The sequence below is a fragment of the Melospiza melodia genome, chromosome 4 (assembly GCF_035770615.1).
Source record: "Melospiza melodia melodia isolate bMelMel2 chromosome 4, bMelMel2.pri, whole genome shotgun sequence".
Taxonomy (NCBI): domain Eukaryota; kingdom Metazoa; phylum Chordata; class Aves; order Passeriformes; family Passerellidae; genus Melospiza; species Melospiza melodia.
In genome coordinates this window covers 59,766,660-59,790,579 of record NC_086197.1, presented here as the reverse complement: position 1 = coordinate 59,790,579, position 23,920 = coordinate 59,766,660, and the positions used below count along the sequence as shown (strand labels likewise).

Genomic DNA, 23,920 nt, shown 5'->3' with positions numbered 1-23,920 from the left:
TTCAAATAATGTGAATTTATTTATACAAAAATGATGAATATCCACAGAAATATTTACAACTTTAAACTGTTTTCAGTTACAAAATAAAAATTCCATTCTTCCATTTAGACAGTATGATTTAGGACTGCTCCAAATAAAATCCTATTTGAATGGTAAATAGGGGACAGCAGTTACAGCAAACAAATGCATTGAATGTGTCTTTCAAGACATGTCTTTAAGTTATGATGTAATAAACATGGTTGAGTAATTGAGTTTCCATGCACAAAATATTTAGTAAAATGTGTTCCACAGCTGCTCAGATTGTTTTAAGTCCTTTGGGCACACGGTTTTAAGTTAAAGAGAATTCAAGATCCTAAAAGCTTTAATTTATTTGTGAACAAAAATGTTAGAACTAATATTCAATGCTTATGTTTGTCTCATACTCTACTAACCAATCTTAAATTGATTACAAACTATAGATTCTTATAAGAAGAGGTAGCAGGTGTCTGAAAACTTCTGTTCTTGTTTTAGTGTTTAGCCAAATCAAGACATGAATATTTTACTTTTGATGGTAATGCATCAAACTGGGAGGTGAACTGGAGAAATAGGGCAAGTTTGAAAAGCCACCATCTGAAAATGTTATGAAAATGCTTGTGTTGTGGGTTCTTCATATGACACAAAGCACTACTGCAGGAGTGAGGAAAAGAAATATTCAAATACGTTTACAAAGACAATTTATTTCACACAGAATGTGACTGCAATATGTATACTACTGTTTGTAAGGCTCTGTTCCAATCTGTTCATGTCAGAAATTTTTTGATTGATCAGCCACTTCTGGAAGGAGTCCTCTGATATCCACAGAACACTTTAAACTATTTTCTCCCTCTGCACCAAATCCTCTAGAGGTAGTTTGACACCACATGAAGCAGAACTTGGGCACCTTACTCAGTGTGTTTTGACTTTTATTGCTCTGTTTTGCAGCAGGGAAAATATCAATGCATAAACTGAAATTAAATTAGCTTGCTCCTATCCAATTTCTGATTCATTTGCTGCTTCATGACTTGCCATCTTTGTTGGTGTGCAGTGCCTATGAAAATATGAAGAAGCTCTTCCCTTTGATACTATAAACTGGAAGAGACACATCCCATCTATGTCATATTGATACCAGTTTGGTTTTGGATACACTAAAAATCATGTCAGAAATCACCCTGAAGAGACATGGTAATAATTTACTTAGCTTCAGTCAGCAAAATTAAGTAAAAGCCCTTTGTATATAACAAGAGAAAAGAATTCATTTAACACATTTGTATTACAATAAAAGAGAATAAAGGCTTTGATCAGATTCCTGCTGCATTTCCAACACTATCTGGACAAATCTCTGGCATTCCTGAGGGAAGTCAGATCTACACCCTTAAGTCCCTGATTCATTAGGTACTCTGCTGAAATGCTGGAAGTCAATGAAATTTCGTGTATAGTTAATATTAAGAATTCGACTTCCAAGCCCACTACTAACTTTGGAGAAGCTCTTGGAAATTAGGCTTTTTCAGAGCTCTGTTAGTATCTTGGACCTGGCCTTGAGGTATATTGAGGGAAAAAGAGAATTTTGGTTTGCATTTTCATTCTTGGCCTTTTTGTGATGAATATTAACTATTCTACCATCTTTCTGCTGTGAGGCCACAGAATAGCTAATAATGTGGGATTCAAACTATTAATTAAAAGTTAATTGCTCTTAATTTTGTTACCACAACTAGCTTGATTTGGGGGACTATAACAAGTGTTTCATACAGTAAAATTAACTGACTACCATATGCATTGCATTTGACATAAAAATGGCTTTCTTTCATGTGGGTTTCATAGTTGTAGTTCCATTTATGCTATTACAGTGTTAACACTTTTTAGAAGTTAAATAGACTAAATGCACCAGAATCATCAGTAAGTATTTCCTAATGAGGTATACTGATGATTTAAGAAAAAAAACCCCAAAACCCAAACACCTAAAGTTGAATTCTGTTTTAAAGTGTCAAACAGAACAAATCTTATTGTAAACAAAAGGTATTTTCAATAATGGTATGCATTTTCAATGCCTTCTGCACTAAAAAAGCTCTGTTGTCTTGGTGTGGCAATTCCAGTTTAAGCATAATATTTAAATATACAATAGTTTTAAAATTTTCAGAGAAGAGGGTGCACATATTTGTTTACTGTTCTTTGAACAATAGTTTATACAATACAGTGTCTCATATTGTGTACAGAACTCATTTGACATGAAGTTTTGAAACAAATAAGATATCTTTTCTTTGATTATCAAAAATGTACTTTTATTCTGTTTGAATAATTCCTGGAAACATAAAAAGATAATTCATCTTGCAATTGCTGAAAGATAACTCATTTAGTCTCTTTGGCATCTGTAGTACTGTAACAGTTCTAGTGCCTTATCCCTGCAACTGCAAACTTTTAAAAAATATTTTTCCCTTTTCTGTTTTTTAATAATCAAACCGTATTTTGTTTTTGTGACCCAGAATTTTTGTACTGTTTTAATGTACTGGTATGCAAGATCTCAACTGCCATTCAAGGAAAGGAGCGTCAATATCAGACAATTTCTCAAAAAGGAGCTTACAGAGTCAAAGATCCCAAATCTGTGAAATTCCTATACCAATCTGTTCTTGCTAAATTGCAAATTGAACATCAGCAACTCAAGAACCTATACACAAATCACAAGGAAATGCACAATTGCAACAAATCTGGTTTGTGGTGTTTTTTTTTTTTTTTTTAAATAAAGCATAAAGCTTATAACCTGTTGACCAACAATCTGCCACTCTGAGGACACTTTGGACTTCAATGCACAAATAATTCTGCCCATTTAAGTAAACACTGGAATTTAATAAATAACACATTTTGTATCAACACAGAAATACGTACAATTCTTTAGAAAAATATTATTTTACACTAAAAATGCAACAACTCCTAATCCTGACAAATATACAATTTTATATAGGTTGCGATGGCAGGATTCTGTTTTTTTGAACAGTTGCTGTAGTCTGTTTTATCACCATCCTCAGATATTTTCCTTTAAACTTGCAGACACAATTCTGACACTGCTATAATACAGTGCCCTCTTGAAAAGCTTCTATCCACCTGTTAGAAAATGAAACACTGTTAGGAAGTAGCTGATAAAAGAATAAATCTCAATGCTGTCACTAGCTGCAGATTGACACAAGAAGGAACATCATACATCCAGCTGGTCTGTGAGTGCATTACCAAAGTCCCTCCAGTGAGTCCAACCATACAGAGCTGCCCGGTACAAAGCCATCCCATAGAAGCTTTTTCCTGTGCCTCTCCCATACTGAAGTTACATGCACAAAGAACTGGTGAAGCTGGGAAATCAAATGCCCTAAAAGTAGGCTATGCCAAGGTTCTGCACACCTTTAAAAACCCCCAATGCTCCCTTCTCTTTTTCCCTGCAAACATGATCTGGGGGGAATCAGGACACTGCTGTACCTGAGGCAGCACCTGCATAACCCAGGCTCTGCTTCTGCAGCAGGTAAAAGCCAAGGACTGGTGGGGCTGAGGGAGGAGGTCACAGGGCACATGGAAAGGCAGGGAAGGGCATAGAGGGCACTGGGGGAAGTCCCAAACAGCTGATCCAAGGTTTCTCAAACTGGAAATTCAAAGTTAATATTCACATACTTTTACTCCCTATAGCTGTGATTTCTTTTCCTACTTGGTTAGGAGGGTAACAAACATCCTCAGCTTCTCAAGAATGCAAAAATTAATGTTCCTGAAGCATTCCAAGGCTACAGAACAAATAATTCTGTTTCCTAAGTGAGGGCTGAACTGTGTGTATGTAAAGGTAAGAGGCCCACATAATGAGCATTTTTTTCCTGAGTGGGGATCTTGGAGGAACGGAACGAAACAAAGACTGTAATTATCTTTATCATGGAAATTCAAACTGTCTCGGTATTCACCGGGTATCTAAACATTAGTCACAGATGCTGGCTCTTCCTTGCCCTGAGCATTTAATTTTGTAGCTGTGTGCATGTTCTCTGAATTCAAGCTTTTGGCATGAACATATTAATCATGCTCACGCATGTCTGCACACACAGCTCAAATATCTACCCTATATTTTAGTAATATTTTTAGTATTTTCTACTGCCATATATACATTAAAAACAACTAAAGTGGAATACAAATGCAAAAAAAATCATAAACAGTTTAAGCATTGAACACAGCACTGGAATTTAAAACCACATTGAAAAGTAACAATCTGTTAAAATTTATTATTACACTGAGACAAACAGATCAGGTATTTCTTTGGTCCTATCAGGAGAAAATAGTGTCCACTGTTGCAAACAGACCAACAGCATGCTTTTGTTTTTCCTTTTAAGGCTGTAAAAGCAGCATTTATTCCAAAGGTTCAGCATAAATCTCCTAAGGATATTAAATGCTTGGAGAAAGCTTGAAATTCAAAGTACTTAATGTTATTCCTAACCTCAGTAAAATACACTATGTCCAATTTCAAGCTTTCCTCTGATGAGAAAAGCCATTGTATGAGTAGAAAAATAAACCTGTTGAATGCCTGGGGGTTTTTTAGTTTGTTTTATATAGTACAAATGAGGACACAGGGGAAACAACAGGATAGTATCTTAATTAACAAAGAAACATTTATGCACATCTGCACAAAATACACCCAAATACCAAATAAAGACTTCCAGATTTTCTTCTGTAGAGAAATGTCATTAAGCACATTCTCAGCTGTTCAAAATTTCCTGTTGTATTGGATTCTTTGTTTTTAGAATGTTCCTATTTGCAGAAAACTATACCTGCATCTGTTTGAATGTTTAAGCACTGATAATGGACTTGTAAATGCATCAAATCTATTTAATAATATGAAGTTCATTAGGGGAAATGGCAATGAAACCAGTCAGATAAGAGAGCTTTACATGTATTCCTTCTATGCCTTCTATGTTTCTAGTTTACTTTATGAATCATGTGATGAATGTTTTCTACTGATTAATGACCAAGCTTCCAGGTTATTCTGCATGAAACCAACACAATTCATAGCTTGATAAATATGACTCCAAGTCCAGACAGGACTTGAAATGAAACAGCTTGTGTGAATGCTCTTTGAATGCAAGCTTTAGGTCTGAGTGCATGCCTAGGTGCTCATGGGCATCAGCTCACACACTTCAAACCTTGGCCCCCAAGTTTTAGTGTTTGCTTTATTTTTCACTGCCATATATTGATTAACTAATATGAACAGGTGAAATTAAAAAAAGGAGCATATCAGTTAATTCTTAAAAATATTTTCTGGATTTATGCAAAGGTAACATTCAATTTTCACTTGAGTAGACCAGGATGAGAGAGAAATAGGTGAGGAAAAAGAAAGATTTCTTATTTTATCTTTGACTTTCTCATTCTACACTCAGTCTTTTGCAGAAGAAAGTCTGCTTCCTTCATTTCAGAAGCCCTAATGAAACCAGAACCTTATGTTTAAATAATTTAAAACTTTCATTTACTTATGATATAATATGGATCTTTTATACATATGCTAAATGCGCGAATATTAACATTCACCACTTCTGAATTTTCTAGAAATATGTAACAGCAATGAATTCAAATAGTTTCTTACTTTTGAGCTGAATGGGGATCATCTGCCTTGAATATGTAAAATAAAGTGTTTTTGTGCAGTAAATGGAACACTCTAGACTCTGAGTTTTCACCTTTTACTTCACTGACTGTGAATCCAAGTAAAGGCTGGCTCTCTAATGCTGCCACATCCTATGTAACAGGGAAAAAAAGGAAAAAATACAAAATTAGAGCTTGTAAGACATACTAAGGCATGCATTTAGACCTCACACACCATACCACTGCAGCAGACAATACAACAAATTGTTATAAACATACACACACAGAATTCTGCTCTTTACATTCTCCAGGCATGAGTCAGGGGACAGGAAATAAAACCTCACAGACTTCAGCATTGCTGATCCTCTTTTCATTTCCCTGATAGCATCTACCTTGGCTTTCACTGCATGGTCCCACCATTCTGCCTGGCAAGGACTTCTTGTACTAACAGACCAGAGGCCCATCATGCCCAGTGCTCTCTGCAGCAAGCTCAGAAGTGAAGTGGGATGCTATTAACTGCACTGAGTATGCTAAAAGGAGGAGCAGCCTGTGCTCCCAAGCACTGAAGTCAAGATCCAAATATTTAAATGGCTAAACTTACCTCACTTTCTTTTGCTGGAAATTAACAGAATAGGGGAAAACAAGTTGCTGACTGTTCACTAATAGTCAACTAGAAATGACCCTCCCTCATTTACCTCAGTTACCTGTTTGTTTTTTTTAATACTCTTGGCTTTTTATTAATGGATACAATACACAGCATTCTTGGAAAGGAAAAAAGGACTATTTTTATCCTGTGCAAGTTCCAAAACAGTGGAAGGCATTGCATGCAATCTCCTGCAATGCTTATGAACAGAAGAAAAAAAATAGCTAACCCCCCAAATTTGCATAAACAATGATACATCAGGTCAAGACTTTGGTTATTGCCTCAACAGTGAAACAAAAGTGTCCTGTGACAGCAGCATTTCTTGATATTGGAAAAGAGTCATGTAAGGCTGAGTAATCTGTTTCACTGTCTCAGGTCTTCGTACCACTAATAGGTTATTTCTTTACCATTGATCTTTCTGTCACTTGGAACCAATATAAGTAGCTTAAGTGGCCAAGGCAACACTGCACCTTCCCTTTAGACTCTCTAAATAATGTCTTCTGCAATGGCTCACCAGGATGAAAATTAAGGATGGATATTCCTCAGTTTAAGAAAATAGGAAAGAGTTAATATTGTGATTGTGAACTGCAAACTGAAGCTACTCTGTAAAGTTGGTATCTCAGAGGAAGAAAGCAAAAGGAAATTTAAGGTGACTCACAGACTTTGCTCTTTTTTTACCTCTCCAGTTTCCTTTGCAAAGGCCAGAAGAAACACAATGCTCTGAAATTATTTGCTAATTGATGTAATTGTTTTCTACATACTTCTTTAAACTGTTTTTAGAACCACTTGGGTTGGGTTTTATTTTTAGTATTGCCAATGCTGTAGTGGAAACAACATCACAGGTTTTAGACATAATTCCAAGTTCTAAAATAAAGGTTGGCAGGAACAACCCAGGAAAAAATCTGAGCACAAACCAGGAAATAACTAGAGTGGGAGTGGTGTGGAGTGAAGAAGGATAATTCTTTACATGGTCAGGATAGGTTGGGCCTTACAATTAGAAAGAAAGTAAGGGATAGCAATACCTTAAAACAAATGCTTTGGATATTTTGCTCTTGAAAGCTAGTAGTAAACTATAACAAACAATACAAAAACGTGAAGCCCAAGATCAATACACCCATATATGTTACAAAAGATTCTAAGAACATTCTAAGATGCAATAAAATAGATCCTCAGCACATGTTGGGATACCACATATATGTACCATTTATACATATATATATGTTGGAGATTATTCCACACTGCAATAGGACTACACATTCTAAATAAAAAAGGAAATGCCATTACATAAGGTGCATTTCTTTTATATCAAATAACAACTCCAGGCTGAAGACAACAGTTTCAGGAGAAGTAAAGAGATTTAGTTTACTCCTGTTGCAAGCATTCAAACTACCTTATGGAACTGCAGAACAAGATAGTTCAAGATGCTTTTATAATGTTGCCTTTGCCACTAGTACTGTGATGCATGCAACAGATCCCCCATGTATTCAGCTGACTCAGAGAATACCTACAACTGAGCAATGGTGTGCCATGCAGAGGTAATCAAAGCTACATCTGGAATCAGAAACACCATAGCTATATCAATCTATTATGGTGTCAAGCTCACTAGGCCTTTTCAAAATACTGCATCACAATCAGATCAAATAGTGTAAGGTGATCTAATTTTATAGCTTTTTTTTCTAGATCTTAAGAATAAACAACTTTGTTACAAAGACAGTACTATCATTGGATATTTAGTCTCTAATATGTGGTCTCTTACCTCACTAGCAGCATATGTGTATAGCACCTTATTTTTTATAACAAACCACAGGTGTTTCCATGGTTTCTTACTGCCCTTAGATCTGTGTAGGTAGCCACTCATTGTAGAATCTTCTGTATTGGCTGAAACCTGAAGAGGAAAAACAATGAATCAACAAACCCTAATGAGATTTCACAGTACAGCTTTTTTTTTTTTTTTTTTTTTTTTTTTTTTTTTTTTTTTTTTTAACAGATTTCCAAAGCCCTGTCTGTCAGAGACTGAAATTCTTACCTGATCTCTGGTTAATGTTGCTAACTAACTCAGGTGGATGAAAGAAAAATTATTTTGCCTGCTACCATTTATCTGGTCTGGAAGAGAGGTTTCCAGTAAAGGATGGAACTTAAGTTGGATACAACAGGACAAGAGAAATGCTGAGGAAAACATACAGCTGGATGTCGCAGACATTTTTTCACAGAAATCCTTTCTTTGGGATTGTCCATCTTCTGGGAAGCTGAGGGCCCCAGAAGAGAATGTAAACAATGATTATCAGCTGCTGTGGAATGCACTAGGATGCACCTGTGATTGGTTCATGTTCCATGTGTACAGTTAAGGGCCAATCACAGGGCAAACTCTCTGGAACACAGGGACAGAGAATTCTCTTGTTTTTAGATTCTTTATATTCTTAACTTAGCAAGCCTCCGCAGCTTTCTCTTTATTCCTATTAGTATAGTAATAATGTATTATATAGGATATATCAATAAATTCAGCCTTCTGATCAAGAAACAAGATTCTCGTCCTCTCTCACCCCAGCGACCACCTCAGGTCGCTGTAATAGCTGGAGAACACAGATTCCTATATAAGAAGAATCATAGGATCAGAGTGGTTTGGCTTTGAAGAGACCTTAAAGTTCATCTCATTTCAACTCCCCTGTCATGGGCAGGGACACCTTCCCCTAGACCTCAGGTGGCTTAAAGCCCCTCTAGTCTGGTCTTGAACACTTCCAGGGATGGAGAGTCCACAACCCCTTTTTGGGTAACCTGTTACAATTCCTCACCACTCTTATTGTAAAGAATTTCTTCCTGGTATCTAATCTAAACCTACCCTCCTTCAACTTATGAAGGGTCCCCCTTGTCCTATCACTGCATGCCCTTGTAAAAAGTCCTTCTCCAGCTTTCTTGTAGGCCCCTCTTTTGGTGCTGGCAGGCTGCTCCAAAATCTCCCTGGAGCCTTCTCTTCTCCAAACTGAACAATCCCAAGTCTCTCAGCCTGCTCTATTAGGAGAGGTGCTTCAGCCCTCCCTCAACTTAGTACCCCTCACTCAGTACCCCTCCTCTGGACTCATTCCAGCAGGTCCATGTCCTTATTACAGTGGGGACCCCAGAGTTATGCTGCAGGTGGGTCTCACCAGGGCAGAGCAGAGCAGAGGGGCAGAATCTCCTCCCTCACCCTGCTGGCCATGCTGCTTTGGATGCAGCCCAGGACACAGTTGGTTTTCTGGGCTGCAAGGACAAATTGCTGATTTATGTAGATCTTTTCACCCACAAACAGCCCCAGCTCTTTCTCCCCAGGGCTGGCATCAATCCATTCCCCACTCAGCCTATATTTGTGCTTGGGATTTCCCTGCAGGACCTTTGGCTTGGACTTGCTGAATTTTGTGAGGTTCACACAGACCCATCTCTCATGTCTATCCAGGTCCCTCTGGAAGGCATCCCTTCCTTCTGGTGTGTGGACTGCAACACACAGCTTGGTGTCATCAGCAAACCTGCTGAAAAATCACCTCCTCCCATTCCCAAGACCTACAGTAAGTGTGGTTACTCTACCCTTCCTAATCATAAACCAAGAGCTGATTTGGTGTAGGAGTCTTGTAATTGACTGTTGGTACAGTGATAAATCACAATTCAGGGAAACATGGGGAAGCAAGAAAGAAATTACAATTTTAACTATAGCTCTGAATCATAGTTTTACAGGTGTTCATGCAGTTTACACAGTGCTTCATTGTTCATGTCCCTGCCTATTTAAAACTAAGGCCCAAACCTCAGAGACACATTATGACTTTTGATTCCAGGTAAGATGGTTAAAATAAGGATTTTTTCCCCCACTCTTAATATTGATGATATAATACCAAGATGGTACCACTTTTGACCAATAAAACACTTACTTCTTTGAGGGCTGCAGGAATTTTTTTCTGCTTTCTTCCAGAGGGAATACTTTGCAATACTGTAGACAAGGCACTTGATGGAGATTTATGGTTGACTGGGGATCCACTCTTAGGAGTGCACTGGTTATCTAAAATGCACAGGATGGATATATTGATTTCATGTCACAGATGACTAAACACAGGCAATTCATTCTTGGACTTTTCTTCTTAAAAACAGCTGGCATTTTAATTCAGATTATAGGGTTACAAATAGTAACACCCAATCATGTGAAATTAAGCACTGAATTAACTTTTCAGTGTTATCATCAACACCATGAGTTAGAATTCCCCAAATCACAATCATACGAAAAAAACCACAAGAAGTTTAAAACTAAATAAATTGGTCTTGTTTGTTTTCAAAGTCTGTTTTCTGGGTGTTGAACTGCCTTTGCTCATAAAGAGGGTGAAAATTAAGTCTTAAAAATCGCAGCAAATTTTTACAGCTGTCCTCTATGTTTTCTGTACTTTATCTTTCAATTCTCTACATCTGTTAACTTCTCAGCTAACTATTATAACTATATAACTATTATAACTATTATAACTATAACTTCTCTGTTAACTATTCAATAGGGATGTTCCTCTTCCAGCAAACACACATTTCTGGACATTCCCATCTCCCAGCATATGCTGTCTTTCTGCACTGCCACAGGCAGTTACTCATCTCTCTTGGAAGACTTAAGCAACACTTCACCTCTTCAAAAATCCTTTTCTAGCAACACTTTTTTTTACAGCTGCACTTGGAAGGAGTGGTTTCATAAAGTCTACTTCTAGAGTTGGCCCTGAACTCGGTGACACTCTGAGATAATGAGAAGAGCAGGAGAGCAATGTGATTGCCAGCTGTAGTGCACCTGCTCCCCAGCCCTTTTCCCAGCTTCAGGCACTGCAATGGCCTGCAGCACAGCAGCCTCTAGTGCCCAGCACAGACACCTGCAGGTGCTCAGACAGTGCCCTTCCCATCACCATAGGCTCCCACTGTCATTTGGGATTATCCATGCTGTTCTCCACACCCCCACTGGAAATGTCACCCCCAGCCTGCTGGGATCCAGTGCTTTATCATTTCACCAGGTACCTCAGATTTCCTGATACCCCAGAGAGCTTGTGTCACATTGGAGCCTTGCTGAGGAAGGGGACCAGAAAGATTTTTCGGTCTGTTACAGCTCATTTGGGTGCTTTACACTCGAGTATTTCAATTTAGTTCACAGCAAGTCTTGTGAGATGGGACTGGATTCCCACCTCACTGAGAGGTATTTCCATTGATTTTACACTTTGCAGAATGATATGAAGCTTCTTCAAAGAGATGAACTAGAGTTTTCTCAGGATGAGGACACTGACCCTGGATCTCATCTTTAAGCAAATGTTATTACCTTTAGGCTATCCAGCCATTGCTATCCCCTAGGCACCACATTCTCTGAGTGTTCCAGTGAAAACTGCTCTAGCTGTGGTGTTTTATTTTGAATTCCCTATTGCCAGTGTTCAGTAGGCAATGGTTAGGAGTTTGCTTTCATATATGAGGTACAGATATGCCAAATTCTTGAATTCCATATGAACTGAGGTTTGAGAGTGGCTTGAGGCCAGTTTATAGACTTGCAGAGACAGCTTCAGAAAGATTAAGGCCTGTGTCTCGACAGAGCCCCAGAACTTCAGCCATCTCAGCAGCTCAGCTGGCAAAAATGAAGTTTACAGACATACAAGTTACAGGGTGTAAAAGTACACATGAATGCCTGGGAGGTCAGGATAAGCTGTGAGGACTCTAATGTACACTTGTACCCGGTGATTAATGAAAAGCAATGTAACACTTGTCACCTCAAAATGAAAGCTATATAAGCTGCATGTCATTACCATAGGGTAAAGGCACCCATGTTTCTAGAAGAAAGAGCCAATGTATTGCAAATTCATTTCCTAACTTGCTGCACAGAAGCTTGTTTGGCTTAGAATCTCAGGTGCCAATCATTTTTCAGGCACAAGCAGAATTAAGCACTTGAATCCAGCAGTAAAGACAAGGCACACATATACCATGTTATAAAGGCTACAAAAGTAAGATACAGTTTGTGAAGGTTTTCTTTACCTTGCTTTTGTAGCTCCCTGAAGCAATGATCACATACTCTAGCTGGCTGGTTTTTCATATAGTCTAAGCCGTGTTTGTTTGATGAACAAGCTTGACAGACAATCTGGAAACAAGACAGAAACAAATAAAAGCATTATTATACATGATGTGCACCTGTAAATCACCAAAGACCCAAAGACATTCACTTCTGCACTTTTAAGCCCATAAAAACCTGAAATAGGCATTATTTTACAGTGCAGATGTTTTAAGATCTTGGCTTTTCCCCATGTCTTTATGCTTAACATGGTATCCTTTCCTCCTCTAAATGATAAAAATTAAGTTTTAAAAAAATCAGTGAATTAGGAGTCAATAAGCTGACATTAATGATCCATTAAAAATAGAACAAGCCTATTGTGTTACTGATCTGATCAACTGTTTTGATTATAAATTTTTTGAAATAACTAAAAAGCTATTGCTCTCTTGATGATTTCTTTACACTACAGATGCCTCAAGTGCATTGCATTCTAACTTTGTATTCCCACTAGATTAAAAGAAGAATGATAAAGTTTATTAGATTTAGCTTTCATTAGCGTAAATATAAAAGAAGGTTGGTACTAACTTAAAATCAAAAATCATTATTTATCTTACGAAAATTAGTGAGGAAGATACTTCTTCATTTTAGCTAACATTTGTGGGTATTATGTAATTGCAAAACAACCATAAATAGCACTCCAGAATGCAAAACAACTAACATGTAGCATGTTGAAGTTTGAATACTGGTCTGTCATAACACCTGTCCAAAAAACCCAAACTCCACTCCCCAAACCACCAACCCCAACATATTGGCTCTAACCCACGTAATTGTGTCATAGTACAGGGTTTCTGAGAAGAGTGGTTGGGATGACAAGGCTCCACCTGAATGCCACGCAAGGAACCTGAATGAGCAACTGAAAAGGTAACCACAAGATCAGCCAACCTTCCCGCACGCCCTGCAGTGGTGCCTTCTCCACGTCAGCGTGAATTCACTGGTACAGATCATGCACATCGTGGCTCTGGTGTCAGGGATCCAGATGGGAGCCTTTGATCCCAGAGGACTGTCTTCCTCCTGCTTCTCTGCATCTGCCTGAGAGAACATAGGCACAGCAGCACTTCATTCAGTGAGGAGAAATAAGACTAATATTCATCAGTGATTATAAGATAATGCTAATGGTGTTGGAAAACCTTCTCTGATAAACTGTCATGGTCTTAAATGTTACCTACTATTTCATCAGCGACCATTGTAATGCAAGCCTGACAACAGAGATGCATTTAATGACTTTTAAGCTTTACCAGCCTACTTGGATCAATAGCTGCTTTATTTTAAAACCTTTTCATTTCATCTTTCTGTGCACAAGGCTACAGAGAGAACTGTGAAAACTGATTTGGATTTTTTTGAAGAAAATAAATTTATGAATTAGATAACACTATGAAATATTCTGTTCTACCATCTGTTCAATTATTTACCATCCTGCTTTATTATTTGTCATGGAATACCTCTCGTTTCTCTAAGCACCTGTCAGGAAACTTTATATTCAAAAGGGGAACAAACCAGCAGTAATGGTGGGATATACCTCTTCAAGACTTTTGCTCGGATTAAATGTGATTCTCTTTTTTGTATATTCTTCAATCGACTTGGAGATAGCTTCTAACCACTCATCTCTTTCTGTAGCAGAACTGTTGGAGTAAAAACCCACAAAAGCAATTTATTATTATTAACATTTTAAGAAGCAAGTGTTGATTAGAATTCCACTAGCTTTATTACACAGTGGAGTAACTCTCTTGCAATTCCAGTTTATAAAACGTCTACAATTCCTACTGCAAGTGGCATTATTTTTTAACCTTTGGCATAGTTTTAGTTATTTATGTTGATTAATACTAAAAAAGATTTGTCTGCTGTCATGTGGATTCCCTCCTTCCCTTTCCTCCTTCCAAAATCCCTGTAATTCTTTCAAGGCTTGTCTGTCATTGCTTCCCCCTTCTCCCCAGACCCTTGAATAGCCTGAATAATACTTGTTTCAATGATGCTCCTAGAACAAAGGCATGGGCCTTCCATCTTGAAGGCAACCTGATATTTCAGCAAGCCTTTTTCTCCCCATCTCTTCCTGTCTCAGAGTGCAGTTTGCTATACCCAACCCTGTGAAACTCCAAGCTTCTGTCAGATAAAACCACACTGACTCTTCTCCTGCCTTGTGCTCCTCACTATTTGCTCCTACCAGGTCATGCTACTTTCAAACAATAATGTTTTTTCCCCAGAATGTTTCCATTGGATGAGCTAACTCAAAGAGACAGACAGGTAAGCTTAGTCCATCCCTTTATCCCATGGCTGGTGGTGAATCCCTAATCAAGCACAAGGAAAGCATTAGGCTGAAGTGGCACGGCACAGGGAGCACGAGGAGGGCCTGCTGCAGTAGGATCCTGCAGCTATACTGGACTGTGTGCAGTGCCAGAGCACCTCCTCTGTCCATGGGCACAACACCATTTTCATAAATCTGTGCTGTTCCTGCTGCAAAGGGCAGCCTAGTATCCTTTCTCTCAGCCACTAGATCTTATTTTCACTCTTGTGCCAGAACACACACAGTTATGCAGCAGGCTGGATTGGGAAACAAATCCATATTAAAGCAAGCCATCAGCCTGCCCTTCCTCTGGATCAATTTACCAACTAAATTACCATCACACAGCTAAACAACTACTTGTGCCAGCAACACAGAGAAGACTCTGAGGAAGGATGAAGCAGTTTTGTGGCAGAGGAACAGCTAGACTGTTTAAGATGCCATGCCAGCTTAAAAAGGTTTTCTAAAATTTAAACAAGAATCCACTCCCATATTTTTTTTCTATTCCCCACTTTTTAATTGGTATCAAGTAAATTAATTTGTTTAAACCAAGGAATTGAACAAAAATATAGAGAAAGGAAAGTTAGGGAAGAGGTAAGCAATGACTTACACAAATAAGGTGCCTAATGCCAACTATTATTTAATGGTTTTGTAGGTGAATTTGGAAGCTTTTATTATTTTTGGACCTTTAAGGAAAATATTTTGAATGAGGGGTTTGAATGGAATGAAACTGAGTGCTATACAGAATCAGAGAGGAAAAATCTGCTAAAGTAAACAGATGGGAAACCTGTGAGGCACAAGCAAAAGAAAAAAGATCTAGCACACACAGCAAAAAAATCAGAACAAAAGAAAAGGAAATAAGATACATGCAAGGGCAAAGCAATGCATTAGTGTCTGTCCCAGCATCTCACATTCTGAGTGGAACATTCTGTTCAGTCTATTTACCTTTGCTTCCTCATCCGGAAAGAACAACTGGCCTGCATTGACTACAAAATATTCAGAACTCTAATAAACACCTTTGGCTTTTTCAAAATCTGGTTACATTTAATTAGATTCCTGTAACTGTATCAGTTAACTCACTTGAAAGATGGCACAGGTTTTGGAGATTACTCACCACCACCATCCCCACCATGTGGGGACTGCTCCGTATGCAGCAGCTTGCACAATGAGCTACAGGCGTACACCCTTGTATTTCACCAGGAACCTCATGCTCAGTAGGTTTGCTAGTGGTAGCCTTTAGGATTGTTTACAATCCTTCAGAATGGAAGAACAAAGGTGGTGCCATTGGCAGCGGAATTGATGCAATGGTGTGCTGCAGCAAAATTGGCAGTTTCTTCTGTCACTCCAGCCCTCCCCTACAGTTTTCCCTGCTGGAGATCCACTATTTGTTGCATCCTTACAAAAGTGGTTTTGTTTACTAAACAAAATTTGTGTTATTGGCTTTTTAAAACATTATTATTTTTATTTATATAAGATTTAACATCACAGTGAAAAGCTCAAATGGATTACAGAAAACCCTAGCAATGGCTACCACTGGCAAATGCATGTGCTGGGGGCACACATCCAGCTGCTCACTGGAGCTGATCAGCTCAGTGGCCCCAGGAGGACACTGAGGAAGCGTGTCCCTCTTGTTTCCAGAGCCTTAGGGCACCTCTCCCAGCTGAGCCTGCCTTGCCTGACCATCCTTAGGTAGGACAGGAGGAGATACAGCTCTGTCTGCCTGGGGTAGCTCTTCAGCAGCGTTATGGAGGGGGCAGACCACGTCAGGCTGCCGTGACTGCTGTTGCCAGGACCAAAGCTTTACTTCTGCACACTGCTGTATCATGCAGATGTATTAACTTGCTTTTCTGATGAAGAGATTTCTAGTACAATACTGCATTATACTATGAAAAACAATTCACATTCCTACAGATATCCCAGGAAAACTGAAACCTCAATCCAGACTAGATAAAGTGCAATACTAATGCAGTCAGTAAAACTAAACCTGAAGTGACAGACTCTTGTCTAGGCATTAATCTATATATCTGTTATTAACAAGCCTGCTTTTTATTACTAGCAATTTTTCACCAACTTCATTTTTCACTTCCTTGTCTCTGCTCCCAGGATCATTTCAGAATCTCTTCTTTGGTGTACACTCCACATAATGCTTATTTGAAAAAAACCCATGGAAATGAAATTTGTCTCCAGTGTCTTTAAGACTAATTTGAACAGTTTTGAAAATAAGGTTGTTTTTTTTTTTTTTACCATGTAGGACCTGAAAAGCTGTTAGAATGAGGCATCATGCAAAGGAAGATTTAGCCTGGGCTGACAAGATGTGAATTCTCTTCACATTTACAATATTTATCAATAGGAAAAACCACAGTTGATTGGGAAAAATATATGCAAGCACTGGCTGCTGGTAGTATTTTTCAATTGCGTCCCTCCTACACCACAGCAGGCCAGTTCTGGTGACAGACAGAAAACAATCTGAAAACTGTCATTTACATCTGGAGCCTCCAGCACCTCCTTCATGCCACACAAATGCAACCTCTCTCTGACCCTGCTGTCTAACTTAGGGTTCCTGCACTGGCATGGCTCCCAGCAAGTATAAAAATAACAGAGCTGAATGCTCCCAAAGATGCAACATCAACAACACTAAAAAAACACAAACAAAAACCCCCAACAAAAACACAAACAAAACAAAACAAACAAACAAAACACAAAAAAAAACCCCCAAAAAACTCCCCAAATTGTAGTAGCCTCAGTTGGCAATATGAGGTTAATTCCAGCAATTTCAAGGTTAAGACAAAAGTATGTCACAAACTCTGCCAAATTTGATGAGCATGTTATCTATAGGGATTTTCCCCTATGGACCAGCACATCTTTCCCAGGAGTTGCTTTTAATCTACCACTTAATCAGTTCATCAAAAAGACTAGTCTAAGCTGTTTTGTGGAAAATAAGTAGCTTGTATGTTAAGATGATAACATTTTCAGAAGTTCCAATTATTCTTTTACATTTTTTTAGAACAACTGAATTAAAAGTGAAACACTGTTTCAAGTCAAGCAGAGATAAATCCTCATTGCCTGCTGCCATCCCCTGAATGCCTTCATGTGTCTGTGTGACCTGCAGTCACCAAGCAGCACAGAGCTGTTCATATTACACTGGAGCAGAATCATACCCTAAACTGTGAAATGCATTGTTTTCCCCCAGTGTGCAGAAACCTCTAAAAAACGTTTAAATTTGTTGAAGAAATACAGAATTGCCCATTTCAAGTGGGTTTTTATAAATAACTACTGCTCTGACAATCGAGCTACTTCCTTTGGCTTCTTTGACAGTGTTAACCTTGGTCTACCCCTCAGCTACAGATACTGCTATCTCTGTGCATTCTCATGTCAGTATTTACAAGGTCACACAAAAAGCAGCAGTCTGCTCTTGCTCAGCTTTGCTAAATAAAAGAGAAAACATGTCTTTCTTCATTGGTATCAGCACTGTCACAAATGTCAGAACACATAAAACTTCAACTCAAGCACCATAAAAACAACAATGCACAAAAACAGGCCTTTGCTAAAGGCATCTCAATGAAGGTGACCAGAGCTGGCTCAGTGACCATGTAACACTTTGCTATTACTTAGAGAATCTGGTAACATAGAGCATATCAGTAATTTAGAACTAAAAAATACTGAAAAGCAAAGCCTAAAATGAAGTAAATTGAAATTCTCTCAAGAAAAGGCAGTGCAAGGATAGTATTTCAATTTAACTGGAAGTTTCTGAAGGTGTAGCTAAGGTGAAAAAGAGGAACCAAACAATGGTTGTATTCATTCTGATTTACTGATTCCCTGTATTCTGTAATCACTCTAGCCAAGAGTAACTTTTCATGACATTAAGTGCAAAACAAGCTCTAAAAAGCTTGTGTGGCCTGTTTGAAAACACACAGTTTCAAAATCACTGTTTATTTGAAAGATTTACCTTGCTGAAAGAATGAAGGATCTCTCTACACTTTCAATGTTCAGTTCATTCTGATATGCTTCCTGCGTTGGCTTCTTAACCTTCAGCCGAGAGAGAAAACTTCAATTCAAACTGAAATGGTACTTTTGTCATTGCTTTAGTCTTAATTCCTGGAAAATCTCTTACATTTTTATTGCAGAAGGAGAACACTGGAGAGAAAATACTCAGAAACAGGAAATTATATACCAGTCCAGAGGGCCCAGCTACACTAAGATTACATGCAGCCCATCCTTTTATGTCACTGGCCCTCATACAAACACTGCAGATGTACAGGGGAATGAAGCTCAAGAGCTGTCAGACACCTTCCACACAGGCCCAGTCATGTTGCCTCAAGCACCTCCTGCAACTGGACAAAAAAAAGGCACTGCTGCTGCTGCAGGATGAGATGTAGCCCACTGGTGTACCTCAGAGTGGGCTGCACTACCCTGTTGATCCTTCTGAGCCACCAAATTTCCAATTTAAGGAGGATTAAAAATCAGGAGTGAGTCTGAGCCACTGCAAGACATCTGCTGGCAAAAGAGATTTTGTAGCTCTGCTTGCAAAACTTTGGACCTGAGTGCCAGATATTCACTACAACTTGACTTGGTGATTTTTTCTGACAGGACTGGAGACAATGATTCCCAAGGCAATGATTTACTGTTCCCATTAAGTGTCATGTCAGCAACTGAGTCATTATATTGCAAGCATGTCCCTTATCATTACCCAGAGGGCTCAAGGCTTAACTTTGATGCTTTTCACAAGTGCTCAGGAAGAAAAGTTGTATCTTCCCTCACAGTTAGCAAATCTATAAACCAGAGAGAACTGATCCACCAGGATCTTATCAGGCAAAGATGCCTAATCTCTGGGTGTCAGCAATAAAAAACAGTTAAAAAGCAAAAGTGAGGCAGTCTAAACAAAATACAAAAAATTAGTAGGCAGACTATTCCAGAGTAGGACAACACTGGGTGAAATGCAGCCAAGATGATCCTGTAGCAACAGAATATTTAGGGAGGCCTAGATAGCAATTCCACAGGCCACATTATGCAAAAATATCAAGCCGGTAGGATTGCTCTGGAACAATATAAGCATATTTAATATCTCTTGCCAACAGTAAACATAGTTAAGTTTTCAAACTTTGAAGGCCTGAGTTTACATAGATTTGAAGAAAGGCTCAGTCTAACAAGTGACTCACCTTCATTCCAGCCAATGACAGCATGTTGTTGAGTTTATACATCCCTGACTGAACTGGAGTAGTATACAACAGGGCATCATTGAACTGTAAAACAGAATGCTTTTAATGACTAAAGTTGGTTAAAAGACAGATAATTTCAGATGGATTTTACTGGAAGTACAGAACTCCTACAGTACTGAGCTAACTGTCCAGAAGTATTCCCTACTTCCTACTATTCCACTTAGAATCCAAGAAGCATTTTCATGTATGAATTTAGATAACAATAGGTATCTATTTATATCCTCCTTGTGTAAATATACATTTGGCACATGACTAAACAGTGCACGGATGTTAAAGAACAGGCTGTCAAAAGGGACAAAAATGTTTCTGGTGTACACAGGTATATAGTATAGCAAACTACTTTACAATGATATTAGAATTAACCATTCAAACAAATCAAAGCAATACAGAAACTAGGAGATAGCAGAATGTTTTAGCAATTTGTAATGACAAACTTAACTGTACCTCGTGAATTTTACCAGTTTTAAGTGCATCTACTGTTTATTTCCTGTTCTTCCAGACTTGGATTCGTTGAGTGCACTTACTGAACAATAACTAAGATTTTTTTATTTTCTGTGCTGTTCAACACATGGATCAAAACTTCATTTACTACATATAAACAAATACCAAAATTTGAAGTGCCTCTTAAGTTTTTGCTATGTGACTCTTTGTAAAATAGCCAAATGTTTAAAATTATTACTAAATCTTCACAACATGATAAATGGAAAAATCACTGCGTCTAACGGTATGAATGCTAGCCTGTACCATTTATATCTATGAAAAACCACAAACCAAACAAAGCCCTTGCCCCATAAAACACAGAGAAAATCCAAGAGACACAGAAATTAACAATATCTAGTCTGTGAAGCTTGAGATAGCACCACATTTTTGAGAGTATTTCGGTAACTGGTATAACACACACTCCAGGACTGCCTAGGGAAGTATTTCTTCATATCAGGGTAACTACAAGACAGGATTCAGCCAGGACTGTGGACCAATAATGGAATAAATTACAGGATAACAGCTGCTTTACTGTCTAAATAGAAGAGATAAACAAAAGGTTCAAGTGGAAACAGAAACTTCAGAGATGCACAGAAGTTTCAAAACAAAGCAGTAGCAGAGACAGGAAAAGAACTCAGTACTTAACTTCCACACAGTGCTCTGCTCAGGATGCACGTGGGCTCCTGCAAGGGCAAGGAGAGAGGAGGAGGGAGACGGGAGGAAGGAAAGGAGGGAGGGAAGGGTGCAGAAGCAGTGACAAGAGTTGTAGGTTTTAAGATTTGGTGCAGCTCAGAGGGAGGGAGTAACTGTGCTACCTTCCACAGTACCACAGATAATGTCTTCTCATGAAAGCTCTCAGATTTTAAATGAGCATTATTCAAAATAGTATGCTTTAATGTGAAATGATTTCCCATAAAAATTTGTGCATATGCCACAGATAATATCTCTACATTAGAACTGACTGAATAGAACAGCAACAATTTAGTAATTTTTTCTACTACCTGCAGTTTTAGTTATGCTTGCAGTGTAATGTTTTAACCACTAAAAATTACACTAGGATAAGGCACATAGCAACATACATAGCATCTTACCAGAAAAAACATTCTTGGCTGCATGACCTTTCGTGATAGCTTCATCAGTGTTCCCTCTTTCAAAAAGACCTAGTAAATTAAAACAATGAATGCAAAATTTAGCCTTTTAGGGCACATGCCATGCAAATGAACTAACTTTTTTATAACTATTATAATGATTATTATTATTACTACACTAGAAGTGCTGCACAAGTTTTGGGATTCAGAGTTCCCTTTCTGAGAAAAGCTGTTTATCCTTATGTTTCTCTAAAAGTGGGTGTGGATGACTGCATTAGTTTTCCATGCTGCACATGAAACCATGAGAAATAAAGGGTTAAGCTTGAGGACAAAAACCTGCCTGCAAGATCGGGCAAGGATCATAATCTAAAAATTCTAAGTTTCTGTCAGATAAACATCTAAAAAAACCCCACACATAAGGAGCACCAGTATTCATTTGACTGCTAGAACCTAATAATGAAGCAAGGGACCAATTTTCTTCTTTGTATATTCCAGCATCAGTTTTTGCTTGAATATCATCTTCACTTTCCCTGCAATCTGCTGAATGCCATGGGGCACTTACCCTTCCTGGCTGGACGATCTCATGGTGTCCATTTAAACTATATTGGATCTGCATGAGCTTCTGAAAGTTATCCTAGGAGGGGGAAAAGTAGAAGGTAAGTACTTGCCCTTGCATTCATGATTTATTTTAAGGAACAAAAAAAAAAAAGAGAGAAAGAGAGAGAGATAGAGAGAGATAGAGAGAGAGCAAGAGAAAAAGCTTTAATCAATCAGCTTCATATGGCAAAATACTTACTCCCTGCTTCATAATGTCATTGGCATGGTTTGCAACTTCTATAACAACAGCTAAAGCATCTGAAAGATGAAGGAATGATGTTTTGGTTATACAGACCAGTTAGCACTGGTATCATGTAAAGCACAGATACCATACTGCATTTCCACATCATTCCAAGATTGAAGGATCTTATTGTACAGACACTGTATTCAGGAGCACTTCCCAAAAATCCCAGAGTCTTTGGATCATGGTTTAATAAGTATGCCCCAGTAAGTCACTGCTTCAACCAACAGTGTGAATTATTTCTTACAGTTACTCAAAACATAGGCAAAGCTAAATTCCAGTTTCTCACACAACAAATTACTTGCTATACTTTCAGCAGAAAAGTTAACAACATTTTAACAGAGACTCTCTAGGGACTAAGTTTTTGCCATTTTTACCCAAATGCCATCAGTGCCATTCATAGATGACTACCTAGAAAAATTATATAAATCTTTGTCATTTCTATCTTCTGCCTTTAGTTTTTCTGCCCCTCAAAATAACGGTAACGTTCAAATTTCTAAATTTTGAACTTGTAATACCAAAAGAAAAATAAATCTCTGGAAAATGCTACCAAATATGAGCAATTCTATTAAGTACTGATATTTAATAACCAGAAAGATCAACTGTGAAAGAGCCTAAGGTGTAAGTGCAAAAAGCAGTTATATAAAATGATTATGTGAACACAGTGAATCTTCAAGTCCAAGAATCCATCCCATACAAGGATCTTATCCAAAAACCTGCACTTTACTTAAGTTAGAAAAATGACACTTAACCGAAAGCTGGAACAACTGTTGTGCTGAAATGTAGTCTCTAAAGCATTTAGCACCTTGTGAGTAACTGAACTACAGTCAAGCACTTCAAAGAAAGGAATAAATTTGGTTAAAAGTCCACAGAGAAGCCTACCAAATCAGGTAAAACCAAGGCCTTGGGTTTTTCCCAAGCTAATCATTAGAGTATTAGTACTGTAGAATGCATATACTTCCCTTATTGTTGACTCATATTTGGAAAAGAAGTATGTTAAAAGATAGAGCTTTCTGAACTGAAAGGTTCAGAACCTCATGAAGCCATGTAAGAAACTAAACAGACATGAACAAAAAGCTCCTCCTAAGCCAATTGAAGGAGAATTTTTGTAAAAGATTGTCACAAACCAAGGGGATGAAAGCACAGAGTCAAACAGCTAAGATACATAGCACGTATCAAGGATTTGATCAAGATTTAAGTTGAGATATAGATGTCATGGAACCAAGCAAACCTGCTGGAATGTAGCTGGTGGTCTCTTTCCAGGTAATGCTGGAGCTGCTTCAGACAAAACCCTCCCCAGCTCCCACCCACAAGAAAGAAGATGAAGGGAAATGTAGCTTAATTCACAAAGACAGGAATGAGCACCTGATTCTCTCTGTTATACTTTCCTTCATCTCTCAGTTACTCTATATATTAGAACCTTAAAATTTTATTTATTGACTTCAAGAAAGATTGAAGAATTTTAGATAAAATGATAAAATTTGCTGGCTAGTGAAGGGAAAGTTCCAGGATCTCAGGACTATTTATACAGCCAAGACTAAATGAATCTAAACAACAACATAAAATAATCTATAGGGTCAACGTCCATAAACAAAGTGCTTTTTGGCAAGGAAGAGCATTCCACTTATACCACTTAGCTGAAGTAATGTATTCAAATGAAGGTCAGCAAGAAGAATTGTGCTATTTGGGTTTTTTTCCAAGAGTACTAA

General features: G+C 38.2%; 1 protein-coding gene across 2 annotated transcripts in view; it reads right to left on the bottom strand.

The window, feature by feature from the left end:
* Positions 1-23,920, bottom strand: part of FGD6 (FYVE, RhoGEF and PH domain containing 6) — a 72,945-nt gene continuing 49,025 nt past the window's right edge. The window contains exons 10-21 of one of the 2 annotated variants that reach the window (XM_063154873.1): positions 22,170-22,228; positions 21,936-22,007; positions 21,377-21,445; positions 19,746-19,829; positions 18,536-18,615; positions 13,831-13,933; positions 13,197-13,343; positions 12,242-12,344; positions 10,138-10,265; positions 8,001-8,129; positions 5,606-5,754; positions 1-3,111 (exon numbers count right to left, since the gene is read on the bottom strand). In XM_063154873.1, coding sequence (XP_063010943.1) covers positions 3,075-3,111; positions 5,606-5,754; positions 8,001-8,129; positions 10,138-10,265; positions 12,242-12,344; positions 13,197-13,343; positions 13,831-13,933; positions 18,536-18,615; positions 19,746-19,829; positions 21,377-21,445; positions 21,936-22,007; positions 22,170-22,228 — 1,160 coding nt within the window. In that variant the 3' untranslated portion in view covers positions 1-3,074. The remainder of the gene's footprint in view (positions 3,112-5,605; positions 5,755-8,000; positions 8,130-10,137; positions 10,266-12,241; positions 12,345-13,196; positions 13,344-13,830; positions 13,934-18,535; positions 18,616-19,745; positions 19,830-21,376; positions 21,446-21,935; positions 22,008-22,169; positions 22,229-23,920) is intronic. The other variant, XM_063154874.1, reaches the window with a different exon arrangement.